At 32.9% G+C, this 13428-nt stretch overlaps 2 protein-coding genes across 3 annotated transcripts; both read right to left on the bottom strand.

Annotated features, from left to right (window-relative positions):
- Positions 1 to 571: 571 nt before the first annotated feature.
- On the bottom strand, positions 572 to 2770 carry LOC111480289 (WAT1-related protein At4g08300-like). The gene is made up of 7 exons (XM_023125247.1): positions 2525 to 2770; positions 2375 to 2437; positions 2126 to 2242; positions 1697 to 1937; positions 1455 to 1613; positions 1080 to 1231; positions 572 to 998 (listed from the first exon to the last, which is right to left on the bottom strand). Exons 1-7 carry the CDS (start codon positions 2719 to 2721, stop codon positions 812 to 814), a joined length of 1116 nt encoding a protein of 371 aa, XP_022981015.1. The 5' UTR covers positions 2722 to 2770; the 3' UTR covers positions 572 to 811.
- Positions 2771 to 5917: 3147 nt separating this feature from the next.
- On the bottom strand, positions 5918 to 11999 carry LOC111480330. 2 transcript variants are annotated; one of them, XM_023125304.1, is made up of 4 exons: positions 11666 to 11999; positions 11493 to 11582; positions 6832 to 6926; positions 5918 to 6521 (listed from the first exon to the last, which is right to left on the bottom strand). In XM_023125304.1, the coding sequence occupies exons 1-3, from the start codon at positions 11900 to 11902 to the stop codon at positions 6852 to 6854; spliced, it is 402 nt and encodes a 133-aa protein (XP_022981072.1). In that variant the 5' UTR covers positions 11903 to 11999; the 3' UTR covers positions 5918 to 6521; positions 6832 to 6851. The 2 variants fall into 2 exon arrangements, with proteins under 2 accessions (XP_022981072.1, XP_022981073.1); XM_023125305.1 differs by having other exon boundaries at positions 6837 to 6926.
- Positions 12000 to 13428: the final 1429 nt, after the last annotated feature.

Genomic DNA, 13428 nt, shown 5'->3' with positions numbered 1-13428 from the left:
CGTGATAGATAAATTCGACAATGGTGGCTTTGTGCATTGATAACGTGGTGTAACAACCTAAAGCCACCGTTACCAAATATTGTGTTTTTTGGACTTTCCCTTTCGGGTTTCCCCTCAATATTTTTGTTTCCATCATCTTGTAAAAAAAATGTTTCGTTCCCTTTTCCAACCGACGTGGGATCTCACAATCCACCTCCTTCGGGAGCTTCCTCTCAAGGTTTTTAAATTTCATCGACTAAAAAAAAACTTCTACGCCCTTATAAATAATGTTTCGTTTTCTTCCCCAACCGACGTGAGATCTCACATGTAACTTCTCCAATACAATATACCATTTTCACTTCCTTCAATCTCCTCCCTCCTTCTCTCGAGTCCAATAACACGTAGAACTAAAACTCGAACCTATAGTCTAATATTGTAATCGATCACGCATGTGTTAATAAGTTAAACTATGTCTCGACTGATTAAGACATCCCACATTGGTTGGGGAGAGAAACGAAACACAATATTTGTTAGCGATGAGCTTATGCGATTACGCTAACAATCTGACTCATCAAAATCAAAATATATATAGAATTACATGATATATTTTTTTGTAGCATCGTCATAGTGAGCTTGAAACCGTAATATCTACGAACATAAGCGAAACCTCGTATATTTTGTATAATTAAACACACCAACATTTATACATTTATACATTTATATATATATATATATATATATTTTGTGGAGATAGATGGTGATCATGAGAAAATTAAAGTTAAAACAAAAACCCAAAAAAGGTTTATAAATGATTCAACGGCTCTGGCAACCATCACGCCGGTGGAGCTTTGGAAGAGAAACGCTCGTTGATGGCGGCCTCGGCGGTTTCCGGCTCGGCGGTGAGTGGCAACTCCGTGGCGGCGGCGCCCTTTTGACTGGTTAATTTGTTCAGATGGTCCTTGGCTTTGCCCCACACCACTAAGTAAAGCCCCATCACTATGAAAAAGGCTCCGATTATGCTGCAACCAGAACAAGAACAGGATTAAATATCATATTATTATTTTTAAATCAAATTAAATTAAATTAAATAATTAATTTACCTTCCAAGGTGAATTTGCTCTGCCAAAATAACGAAGCCAAGGAAGGCAGTAATAATCATGCACAGAGGGGTAAATGAGGTAACAAAAACTGGGCCACGTTGCCGAATTACCACGCCTTGAATATAATAAGCAAGCCCAGAGCATATCACACCCTGAAATAAATTTAAATAAATTATATTAAATAAAAATTCAAAAATATTTTTTTAATTTTTTTTTTATCGGTTCTTCCCGTTTTCCCATACATACGTACATACATATATACATACATACATTCATATATACATACATATATACAGAAACGTTAGTATGCATGTATATATATAGGTAAATATATTGATTTAGGTGCCGTGGTTTTAGTAAATATTTTATATTTACCGTATAAACGGCGGCAAGAAGACGAGAGTCCCAGCCGATGACCCACACGCTAAAATCGCGCTCCATAATGAGTGTGACAATGGAGCCCTCCACTGTGCCGGCGATGCATATCAAGGCGGTCAGCGACAGCTCGGCCGGGTACTTCTTCAACGTGAACGACTGCGTCCGGTCGACCAAGCAAGCCATGAGTTTTAGTTTTACGTATAAAAGTGATGGGTTTTTGAGGAGTTAAAGAGAATTACTTGCAAGATGAAGAAGCCGGACCAGCCGACGATGCTGCCGAGGAGCATGAGGGTGCCGAGGACCCAGTGTTGGTCGGCGGACTCGCTGCTGGTTTGTTGGGCGGCGTGGTGGCCATGGGCGTGGAAGATCTCGACCACCGGTCCTTTGTATAGAGTCATCACCATGGCTCCGCCGATCGTCACCATTGTTCCGGCCACCTTTGCGATGCTGCGAATCTTCTTGAAATTCACAGTTTCCAGCCTGGTTAATCAATCACACCAATTAATTTTTATTTTTTTTAATATTCTAAATTATTTCATATATTTTTTAAATATTCTAATTTTTAATATTATTGATTAAAATTAATTGAATTATGTGAAATGACCAAAATGACCAAAATTTTGATAAATAATTGAAAAATTACCCTCGGTAAAAAAGTAAAAACTAACCTGAAAACGAGAGCCATAATGAAGGTTACAGCGGGGAGAATATTAACCGTAGCAGAAGTGAATGTTGCTGAGGTAAGTTTTAACCCCACGTAGTAAAGATTTTGATCCAACACAGGCCTGTTTCAATCCAAAATCATAATAATAATTAGAGAGAGAGAGAAAAAAAAAAAAAAAACAACAACCTTAATTTATCCGAAAATTAAAATACAACATTAATAATGATAATAAAATTAAGTATATGATTATTACTCGAGGAAGCCGAGGAGAAGTATTCGAGCAAGGATGGGAAATGTCATCTTCGGCCTTATTTTCCTATAAAACAAAAAAAAAAAAAACAAAAAAATCAAAGCCAAATTCAAGGCAGATATACAGCAAAATACGTAAAGAAAGAGACTGAACCTCTCAAGAACGAAAGCGAAGGGGGAAATAACGATGGTGGCAACAAGGTGTCGATACACGGCAAGAACGTAATGGTTCATGCCCTTTTTAAGGCAAAGCATGGTGATGACGTACATCCCGGCATACCCGAACTGCAAGGAAATCATAGCCAAATAATGCTTAATTTTATGAAGCATTGCACAAATTTGAGGTCCCATTTTTGTTTGTTGTATGGAGATGTTAGGAAGAGAAGAGGATTTGAATGGTTTGAAGGTGGTGACAAAAAGATAAGACCTTATGGGCTTCTTATAGCTCATTAAAGCATATACAAAATAAAGCTAAAGCACTCAAAATTTGGTTATTTATTTAAATTAAATTGAAATTTTTAGGTTTTGTATTATCCACTTGGGAATTACATAAATTAAAATATTTGATATCCAATTAATGGTTTTTAATAGCGACACCACTAATTATATTAGATAATAAGAAAACGGACAATATCTTCTAGCGAACGGTATCAGGTCAATCACTAGACATGTAGGGCACTGGTTAGAATAAGGCTAGACTCTCTCCATGGTAACTGCGTTTTAAAACGTGAGGATGACGACAATACGTAACGGGTCAAAATGGACAATATCTACTAGATGTTGGTTTGAACGGTTACATTGAGTATTGATATATTCAATTTATCCGAGACTGGAGACCACCCTTATGATGATTAGAAACAGGTCCCTAATTCATGATTGCATGTGTTTGCATTAACATGGCTCCTAGTAGGGTCACTTATTGAGTATTGCCTCGAAATACTCACACCGTGTGACATATTGTTTTTCAAGTAAAGGCAAGTCGCCCATGTACGTTTGACGGCAACATTGTGATCAGAGACTGTGGCGCATGCATAAGATAGTTGGATATTTAAAATTCATAATCTTAATTAGAATAGGTGTTTGCATTTCATTTATTTAAATTATTTAATTTGTAATTATTTTTATCTTATTTTGAACTCGAGCACCATGTTTGAAACATGTGAGTCTAGTAATATTTTCTAGTGATTCAATGTATTATGAAGTTTTAAAATTTTTTGCTATTTAAGATGAGCATCTTTAGAGTTATATTCTGCATTGGAGATGAGCATGAGACATTAGTGGCGACACTGCATATGTGGAAATTTAGAGTCGTTACATCCACGTTAAATTAGAGTTATCTGTGTTCATTTTGTTTGTCTCAAATATAATTAGATGAATCTACAATACGCTAAGTTATTTTATACCTAAATTAGATATAAATATTTCTCGAATTTATGTGAAATTCGACTTACATAAACATTTGAAGCGAAAAATAAAAATAAAAATAAAATAAATAAATAAGGACATTTTTTAAACTTTTACGAATACAAAATACATTTTAATATTTTATTTTAATATTATATATATATATATATATATATATATATAAAGTATTATTAATTTATTTTATTATTGACGTGAGCAATGAATAAAAATTATGATAAAGTATCCCAATAACCCAGTGATTAAGCTATATAAACATTAATTATTTAATTAGATATTTATTAATTATTGGACGAAAAAACCCACTTTAAATAATTGGAATATTAGTGGCCGACTTTTGTTTGTGGCTGTAAATAAAGTGAATCCGATTCATATAAAATTATATCCCAAACATTAATACAATTATTGTCCAAGGGCAATTCCGTCATATTGCATAAAAAAAAGCTATTCCACGTGAAAATTAAGAGTTAAAAAATTGGGAAAGTAATTGAATATTGTTGCTTACTTTATTAAGATATTTAAGTTTTTTATTATTAGTTTATTAATACTAAATTTAATGACTAAACAAATCCATTATTATATCAATCCATGGAATATTTGTTTTTCGATTTTATTTATCAATAAAATAAATATTTTTTTAAATTTTTTTAGATAAAATTTTTAAAAACATTTGTTTTTGTTATATAAATAAAGGAATTAATGTGACGTAATGGTAAATACTTAGTATAATATTTATTTATATTTAAAATTATTGGAGAATTTGGGTTTTTTTTACAATACATCAAATAAAGTGTCACACATTTTAATAATTAATAATAAAAAAAATAGAAAAAGAGGAGTTGTTAATTTAATTAAATAATATTTCGCCAAAAATCAATTAGCTAGTATTCCATGGAGGAGCCAGGTGGTGCGTATTCCACATTGGAGGCTAATTGGTGGACACGTCACTGAATCATTTGCGACTAAGACGTGGTGGGGAATTTATTTATATATTTATTTATTTTTCTTGTGGATGAAAATAAGTAGGTGTAAGCATTTATTATATATTCGAGCCATATTAAATTTAGAACCAAAAATAAAAAAGAAAACAAAGGATATATCAGACCAATATTCTTTTTTTTTTTTAAATATGTGATTTATGATAAATATTCAAATATTGGTTAATTCTATATCGAAATTGAACCACTCATCAAATAGAACCGTCATTGTTTTCTCAGTCATTTCTTATTCTATAATTTCTAGGTCAACTTGGTCTCAAAAGATTTAATCACGTATTTAAATTTAACATCGATGACACGTAACCATTAAATACTAAGACTAAATTCATATTGATTTGTATTGATTACCAATTTACACTTTGCAAGTTAGAACATATCTGAGAATGTTTGCTACATCTGTGTGAAAGTTCTCTATTTATAATCCAATAAATTACAATAATATGAAAATAGAACAATAAATGAAAAACTGCCTATAGTGAGAAGGTAAATATTTAGATATTTGCGTATAAGAAAATATCAAATATGATATATATATATATATGGTAAACTATAATGTAGTACTAAATATCCTTAACAATATCAAATTCTAATTAGTTTATTGATCTAGCAGGTACGAAAAGTCAATTAAATCTCAACAATAATTCACAATTATATGTTAATTGATACGAGAATGAAAGAGAAAGGATCGCAATTCAAAATAAGAAAACTATTAAGCCTCACATTCCAAGTTCCAATTAGTAAGGGAGCTAGAGTCCAACAAAATTATTCAAAACTTTAATAAATCATTGGTGTATTGACCTGGTGTCATGCATGAATGAATAGTTTAAGCACATATCAAATCCCAAGAAAATAAAAAGGGGGGGGGAATGGAGCCTTTATGAAAGTCCTGGCAAAGAAGACATGCATATTATATGCAATATATGATGAAGTGCCCATAATTCAAAAGCAAAATTGCCATAAAGTGAGGATTGAAAGAAGGGGTGAAAGTAAGTTGCCATTAATCTACAAATCCCAAAAGGAATCTAATTTAATTATTGGCCAAACTTTCCTCGTGTAAAATAGCAAGTAATAACCCCAAAGCAAGAGACTCCATGTACATAAAGTTCTTCAAACAATGGTTTTTTTTAATCCTTTTCTTCGAAGGAAGTGAAGTGAAGTGAAGTTTGCTGTAGGGATCAAAGAAATGATGATTGATTGATTGATGGTCAAGCCAATCAAAGATGCAATAGAGGAAAACAAAAACAGCCTTGCTTGAGATGGCAAGGCAAGCCAAATAAATTTTCAGGATTGGCAAAATAGATCATGTGGTCGGCGGAGTGGGAAGTCGGGGAAAGGACCATCCTACCCTTCATGAAAAGAACTATTGGGTACCCTATTTTGTAACTTTAAAGAGATGAAAGAAGTTAGGTCATATTTCGTAGCTAAAGGCTTCAGTTTTTTGAACTGTCACAACATAAGAAGAGATCAATTCTAACAAAAAGACGGGTTTTTGCAACAAACCAAGGAGAGATTGAGTGAACTTACAAGTTTGGAACTCTGGTAATAATTCAAGTGAGAGAGATGCACCGTGGAGATAAGAAACCTACAAAACTTTCAATTGAATATTGTGTTTGCTCATGTGTTAGCAACTTTTGACCAGGCCAAATTCTCTCCTTTTCTACACCTTTTTCCCTCCCCATCCTCCCTTTTTATGCAAACCCTTTTTCTGAAGCATAAACGAATGTCTAGTCACTGTCACAAAAAAAATGAATGAAAGAAATTAGTGAATGAAATAAAGATTAGGAATGGATGGCGTATTTGAATAGATTATGATAATGGTGGTCAATAATTTCATGCAAAGAGAAATATAGTCAAATATGGTATAGTAGAAAGTGAAAACGACAATATATATATATATATATATATATATTTTGTGAATAAAATAATCCATGCGATGCATCTCAAAGGGTTCTCATCTTTTATCTCAAGTTGGAATAAAAGATTATTTATGTTTTTCTTTAAAAAGAAATTAAAATACAGCCTGAGATTAGAATTTAATTACAGAACCAGACTGCTTATCTCCTACTGCAAGGCAGCTGCTAGTTTCTTCTGAATGAGCTCCACCCCGAGACGAGGAGATAGCCGAGGAAGAGTTTCCTGGTACAAATGTTCATGTATTAGTAAGGTAAAAAAATTAACCTAAATATTCAAAAGAACATGCTCTAAAGTGCAGAGTTTCTATGTGAATTTCAGATTCAGGAATGATTTAATTGCACACGAAAAGGGACCCAATGTGTTTAGCATTACACGGAAAATATTAAAAGCGCCCAAAAAAAAAGGAAAATGAAAGGATAGAATATCTCTGAAGTCTAGAGTCTGTAAGAACTTTTGAACAATATTACGTCAATTTGCTTCATTTGACACGTGGCACTGTTGTTAAAAGGAATTCCACCAATTAAAGCAAGTTTCCATTGATGAAAATTGGGTCAAAAGATTAATAATACAAAAAAGGAATCAACACCCATCAGCGAGCAACGAGTCAAGATTAATAATACAAAAGAGGAATCAACACCCATCAGTGAGCAATGAGTCAGGATAAGCTAGTGCCTGTCTGCGAATGCTTTTGTGTTGTTAGTTCATGACAACACGAAACAGAACATATGGAAAACTCAAGAGACCAAAATTTATGTGAACAGAGCACAAAAACCACAGAACCTAGAGTTTGCTAACTTGCCGTCTGTGTAACCAAGTATCATCTTAAAAAAAACTAATTGAGATAGTAGAATAGAGATCATTGTAACTCTAAATGTATCTGGATATTCTCCCATGTCAAATTACACAAAACGGAATATATATATATATATATTTTATAAGAGACAATTGCATTGATAATTGAAATTTACAAAAGAGATGTATAATCCATGGTGTTTACAAAAGACCTTCCCAAGTTGCAACGAGGGAGGTATAACTATAGGAAGTAAAAACAGAATAATTGAGAATATTACTCGGTATCTAACAAAAGGAAACACATCTTTTCTACATATAAAAAATGAACAATGGTTTATCATAAACTTTGAGACAGTAGCAAGCTAAATTTCTAGACCCGAGCTCCAATAAATACTAAACCCAGTTTATGGTAAAAAAATACAATTATACACCTGGCCTAGATTTCTAACTCTGCTGCTATCCCTTGCCAGTTACGAGATATCAGAAATACATGAAACATGACAACTTTAGCAACTTACACAAAAACAGATTGCCTAGATTTATAAATCTACTGTTATCACATATGGGACATTAGAAAATACATGAATTCTAATTACTGTTTAGGGTTAAGAGGTCAAACATCAAAGGAAAGATAGTCTTGAATGCTTTCATTTAAAAGAGAAGCCTTTGTAGATAAAAATATCTGAAGCTAATCAAATGATTACTTTAAGTACATAGATTATCATAATTTTGAAAATTTACATGCTACATAACATCCATAAATTAGTGGAAACAAATTATGATACAAATTTTATTATAGGGACTCTATCAACACAAAATCAAATCGTACAAGGCAACACATAAAGGGTCCAAAAGAAGGAACGAAAAGATGAAGACATTAGACCTAAGCAAACAGACACACGGCATAAATAAGTCCGCAATAATGCTCGAAAACTAAAAGAAAAAATGAACGATTGTCCAGATAAAACATCTTAGAATCAAACTATACAAAGGGAACATGAAATGTTAAAATTTTATTATAGAACATATAATTTTAATAATCACACTGCATAGCTCTTTGTTTTCTAGGATTGCAAGATTGTTTAATTTATTTTCTAAAGAATTTTCCAGAAACAAGTATCAAAATAAAAAATAATTATCTGAGTCAAGATATTATTATAAAAAAAAAAAATCAGATTAAAAATTATTGGTATAAATACAATAAATGAAAACTACGTTTATCCTCTTCCCCTATCCAAAAAAGGAAAAGAAAAGAAAAGGTGAACAAAGTAATGTAAGTGACAATTCGTCACGAACTTTAAGAGAAGAAAGTACAAGGTTATAATTGGGAGAAGAAGTACACGGTTACAAATGTGCAAATAATTCCATACGGCAGCATAGGCTACCACGTCAGGCAAAGGTAGTCGAGGCGAAAAAAACATATTCCATTTGGCTTGAAGAATTTCGAACATAATTATACCAAAAAAAAAGTCTTAAGAGTCATAGTATTCCTCAAATAATTACGTTAATATTTTCACTTTTAGTAAATGTAGCAGTCATATTACAAAATCACATGTAGGTAGAGATTTGAACCGACAACTTCTTAGAAGAAGTAGAGATGATTTAACTATTGAGCTATTTTCATGTTGACAACTTGACATTGGTCATATACTTTCAAAATTTTGCGTTATGTTATATTCTTTCCATAGATTTTGGTGATTACAATCCTTTCCTTCAATAGTTGCCAATTGAGAAGCAGTTTTGTAAGTTGTTTGGCCTGTAGGGAGGTATCTTCTTTTCTTTCAAGAGAGTTTTTTTTAATGATTTTTTAACTGAAAAAGAAAAAAATGTACACTATCAAGTGCCGAATCCGGATTAAGCTATTTTTCTTTTAATGATCAACAATAATAATAATAGAAAAAGTCTAACGCCCCACACCATCAGGTGTCCAATCCGGATTAAGCTAGCATGAGTAGTTGAAATCTTTCAGTGAATTGAATTGACTGTCTAAAACTATGCTAAGTTTGGAATCATGTCGTGCATGGTGTTGTATTGAGAAACGTGAGGAATAAATCCTAACCTAAAATTTGTGATTTGACAAAAATGGCACCTAAAACTAGAGGAGGAATTAGCAGGCGTCGTACAGGGGGTGGTAAAGCACAAACCACCGATGTTCCCTCTCAAGAGACGCCTGAGATAGAGGCAACCCAGGTCATTGCGCTAGACATGGCGACACACCCGTCACACAACATGGTGACCATGTTGAAGGGAATGCAGGAGAATATTGGAGTCATCAGGTGTCGAATCCTAAGCATGAAGCGTTACAAAAAGGCAGCTCTCATAAGTGACACCTATTGAGCAACAACTCCCTCTCAGTCAAGTCAGAAAATAGGTGAACATGAGTAATACACGTCCCTTAGGGGGAACTCCCCATGGGTCCTCATGACTGGAAGGTTATTAAGTTTTGGAATCACACAAAACCAAAAAAGAAATAGTTCAACATTTTGTGCTCATTATCTTTACTAGATTTTCTTTAGAGATGCCACCTAGGTGACAGACTTAATCTCATCGACTGACCTCCATTGTTTGAGGGATGGTTAAGGAGAGAGATGCATTTGAATGCTTTCCAAATGGTAAATGGCTTCTAACATAGAGATGAAACTAATATGAGAGAATATTCCGAATGTATGGACCTTTATGTTACTTGTATCTTCATATACATTACTTTTTAGGGGAACCTAGTTTGAAATTTGTTAATTCACAGTAAAACCCTTCCAATAGCTTACTTGTTTCATATTTCCCTCCGCAAAACGAAACCAACATCACAATTGGTTCACTTCGTACTATGAGTCCCAAGAAGGTATAGCCCTAGCCAGCTTAGTTTACAGAATACTTGAGCAATGGAAATAAAAAGGTACATCTTTCCAACATAGGAGTTTCCATTGAAATAGGCCTCTGCATCTTTACCAATAGAGGTTATTAATGTTATCAGCCCAATTCCTAAGTTTAAAATGTCATGTAGTTCAGAAAATTCATAAAACCTATATATGTGCAAATCTGTGGAGCTCATTCAATTGTTACAGCATCATTTCAACAAGCCATCGTTGGTAAAGCCCTTATGATTGACCGGTGTTCAAGAAATGTTATCAGTAAGATTACTGTGGATCTAAGCGAGCTTCTACGAAATCCGTTCACCAGAAGACTTCTTTTGTTGCACGTCGTGTTGAGTAATAATTTTCAGTATGTTTCATTTATGAAACAGGAAAACAATATGACCATTTAAACGCTTAGGTCCTATACTGATTCCTTCACGATGTAGTACAACTACCAACTCTAACTGTCACAGTTTCAAACACCAAGGAAACCTATTTGTAGAGGAGACCTTCTATTTAGATAAGGTCGTGGTACACAATGTTTCAAACCTTCACTGAAGAAATGAACTATTCAGTGGTTCAGTATCCTAGTTGCAGGGGTTTTCTTCTTATTCTTTTTTCTTTGTCTTTTTATTCTTTTTACACTTAATGTGACCTTGGGCACTCAGAGTGGCTTTGAATTATGCAGGATGACTATGTCGAGACAGATTAGGGAGAGAAAAACTAAGGAAGCAAAATACTTTAAACAGTCAGTACAAAAAATTATTAAACCAAGGAGATACGAAACAATTTCCAGTACACTGATAAAACCTCCCTCGTTGAACTAATCACAATCCCAGCTGGATTCATACTTATTGTCATGTATAAAACTTAAATGAGGAAAGACGATGAGGTGACCAACTCATAGGAACTGATAAAACTCCACCGTTAAATGCAAGAGCAAGGGTTTAGTAATCAATCTAGTGCAACAAGGACTTAAAACACAAGTGGAGGGCAAAAGCATCTCAAGCATTTTATAAATCCTATGCACAGTTCTACATTAAAAGCCCCAGAAGAGCTCAACAAATCTGAAATTAGACACACTCCTTCCCTAATAAGTTAAGACCGTCAAAATACAACGAATGAATGAATTAACAGAACCAACCTCCGAGCCATCAGAGAGAACTTTCGCCAGCACAGGAATCTCATACTGGTAAGCTCTCTCCCATTCAGGATTAGTAGTAATATCCCTCACCTACTCAAAACCAAACGACACAAATAAAAATCAACGCTGAAAACAGGAAACGAGTCACAATGAGAGAGGAGTGAAATGAGTACCAGTAAATCAACGTCGTGGAGAGAATTAGGGCCGGCGAGCAGAAAGGCAGCCTGTAGTTTTTCTTTAAGCCCATCGCACAAACAGCATCCAGGCTTCGAGTACATAATCAATTTGCGAGAGGAAACTGAAGATGAAGAGAATGAAGCTGCAGGAGTAAGAATCCGACGGCCTCTTTGCGCTGCTAGCAGCAACGTTGAAGAAGGTCGCGACATTATCGCAACAGTCGCAGATATCATTCTTCCCGATTGGTCTCGAGTTCCGGTGATTGGAATTGGGTTCCTTCGACGGGGAATCTCCAGCCGCTGATAAAAAAAATAAATAATTTCTTTTAAAAAAAAATCGAAATTAACGCAAGTACTTATTTATTTATATAATTTAATACGAAAATTAAAACTGTCCATAAATGGGCTTCTTCCTGTAAATGGGCTTAGGCCCAACTCGGTTCCATCAACCGTCCGTTTCGGGCTTGTGAATATTGGACTGGGCCTCATTGTGTTCATATTGGGCTTTCCAGTACCGTAATGCCCAAATTCATTCCCATTCCAAATTAAATTACATATTTTATCGCCGACAAAATTTAGAATTTCTCACGAGATTCATTATAATATTTAAAATTATATATTTTTTAATTTAAATTTAAAAAATAATAAAAATGATTAAAAAAGTATTTATTTGACTGTTACAATGCGACCGATAGATTTATATTATCATAGGTGAGAGAAATAAATTATTTTTTAATTTAATAGTTATTACGAGATGTACATAATTATTTTTTATTTAAATTTTTTTGAACTTTTTTTTATAAAAAAAAAAAATGTTAATTCTCTTTTTAAAATTGGTAAGAATATTTTTTAAACATAATATAATTTTTTTAAAATTATTTTTAGCCTATAAAATGTATACCTGAATCATAGAAATTTAATAATTAAATACTATGTATGAGTACCAATATTTAGATTATAAATCATAATTAAAATTTTAGTTTTAAATATATGTTTTATAAAGTTTAAAAATAAATAAAACTTTATTTGGTATTAAATCCATAAGTAAATATATATTAAAAAAAAAACAAAATTGAATAATCATTATCGGAAATAAAATAAAAAAGGAAACTTCCACCCAACTCCAAGCAACAACAAAAAGGTCCTATTTGATTCTCCGCGTACGAAAAATAAAATTAAAGGGAATGAAATGTCACATGCAAAAGCGAATAAAATTTAATTTCCAAGATTCAAATTAATTATTTTAATTACATTAAATTAAATTAAATAATTTCCCACTACGGAAACTAATTTCGAGGAACAAAACCGAGGTGGCGACAACATGTGAGACGAAAAGGCAAATATAATTAATTTTAAATAAAATATTTTAAATTGGGGTTTAGGAATGTGAAATTTAATTATTTATTATTTATTTGACAACTGTGTACGGACTCACGACACTGTTTGTTTAGCTTATGTACTTTTCTTAGGGAAATAAAACGACAGTATAATATTTATATATTAAATGAAATATCCTATGACTATGACGTGACAGCTGGTTTGGATTTCATTTATTAAAACTTTAGGGTACACTCACACCTCCACATTTTCAGACACAAAATATGTCGTCAGTACGGATGAGTAACAAAATTATCATATTCCAAAATTTAATAATATCTATTTATTACCTATCATATTTTTTTCAAAACTCTCCTCAACCGGTTGGGTCGTGTCTTTTTGTTTGTTTTAGCCGCTTATCCTAAAGTCTTTTCACTGAGAGA

The sequence above is a fragment of the Cucurbita maxima genome, unplaced genomic scaffold (genome assembly GCF_002738345.1).
Source record: "Cucurbita maxima cultivar Rimu unplaced genomic scaffold, Cmax_1.0 Cma_Scf00006, whole genome shotgun sequence".
Classification (NCBI taxonomy): domain Eukaryota; kingdom Viridiplantae; phylum Streptophyta; class Magnoliopsida; order Cucurbitales; family Cucurbitaceae; genus Cucurbita; species Cucurbita maxima.
Note: the sequence above shows the minus strand (reverse complement) of the source record. Positions and strands in the feature narration are given on the sequence as shown.

What these genes read in the sequence shown, in the direction of transcription:
- LOC111480289 (XM_023125247.1), bottom strand. Translation starts at nt 2,721, where the DNA reads ATGGGACCTCAAATTTGTGCAATGCTTCATAAAATTAAGCATTATTTG. An exon ending in CTTCTCCTCGGCTTCCTCGA is followed by an intron (nt 2,243 to 2,374) that starts GTAATAATCATA and finishes GGATTGAAACAG; the next exon opens with GCCTGTGTTGGATCAAAATC. An exon ending in ATTATGGCTCTCGTTTTCAG is followed by an intron (nt 1,938 to 2,125) that starts GTTAGTTTTTAC and finishes TTGATTAACCAG; the next exon opens with GCTGGAAACTGTGAATTTCA.
- LOC111480330 (XM_023125304.1), bottom strand. Translation starts at nt 11,902, where the DNA reads ATGATATCTGCGACTGTTGCGATAATGTCGCGACCTTCTTCAACGTTG. An exon ending in TCCACGACGTTGATTTACTG is followed by an intron (nt 11,583 to 11,665) that starts GTACTCATTTCA and finishes GGTTTTGAGTAG; the next exon opens with GTGAGGGATATTACTACTAA. An exon ending in TTCTCTCTGATGGCTCGGAG is followed by an intron (nt 6,927 to 11,492) that starts GTTGGTTCTGTT and finishes CATTTGTACCAG; the next exon opens with GAAACTCTTCCTCGGCTATC.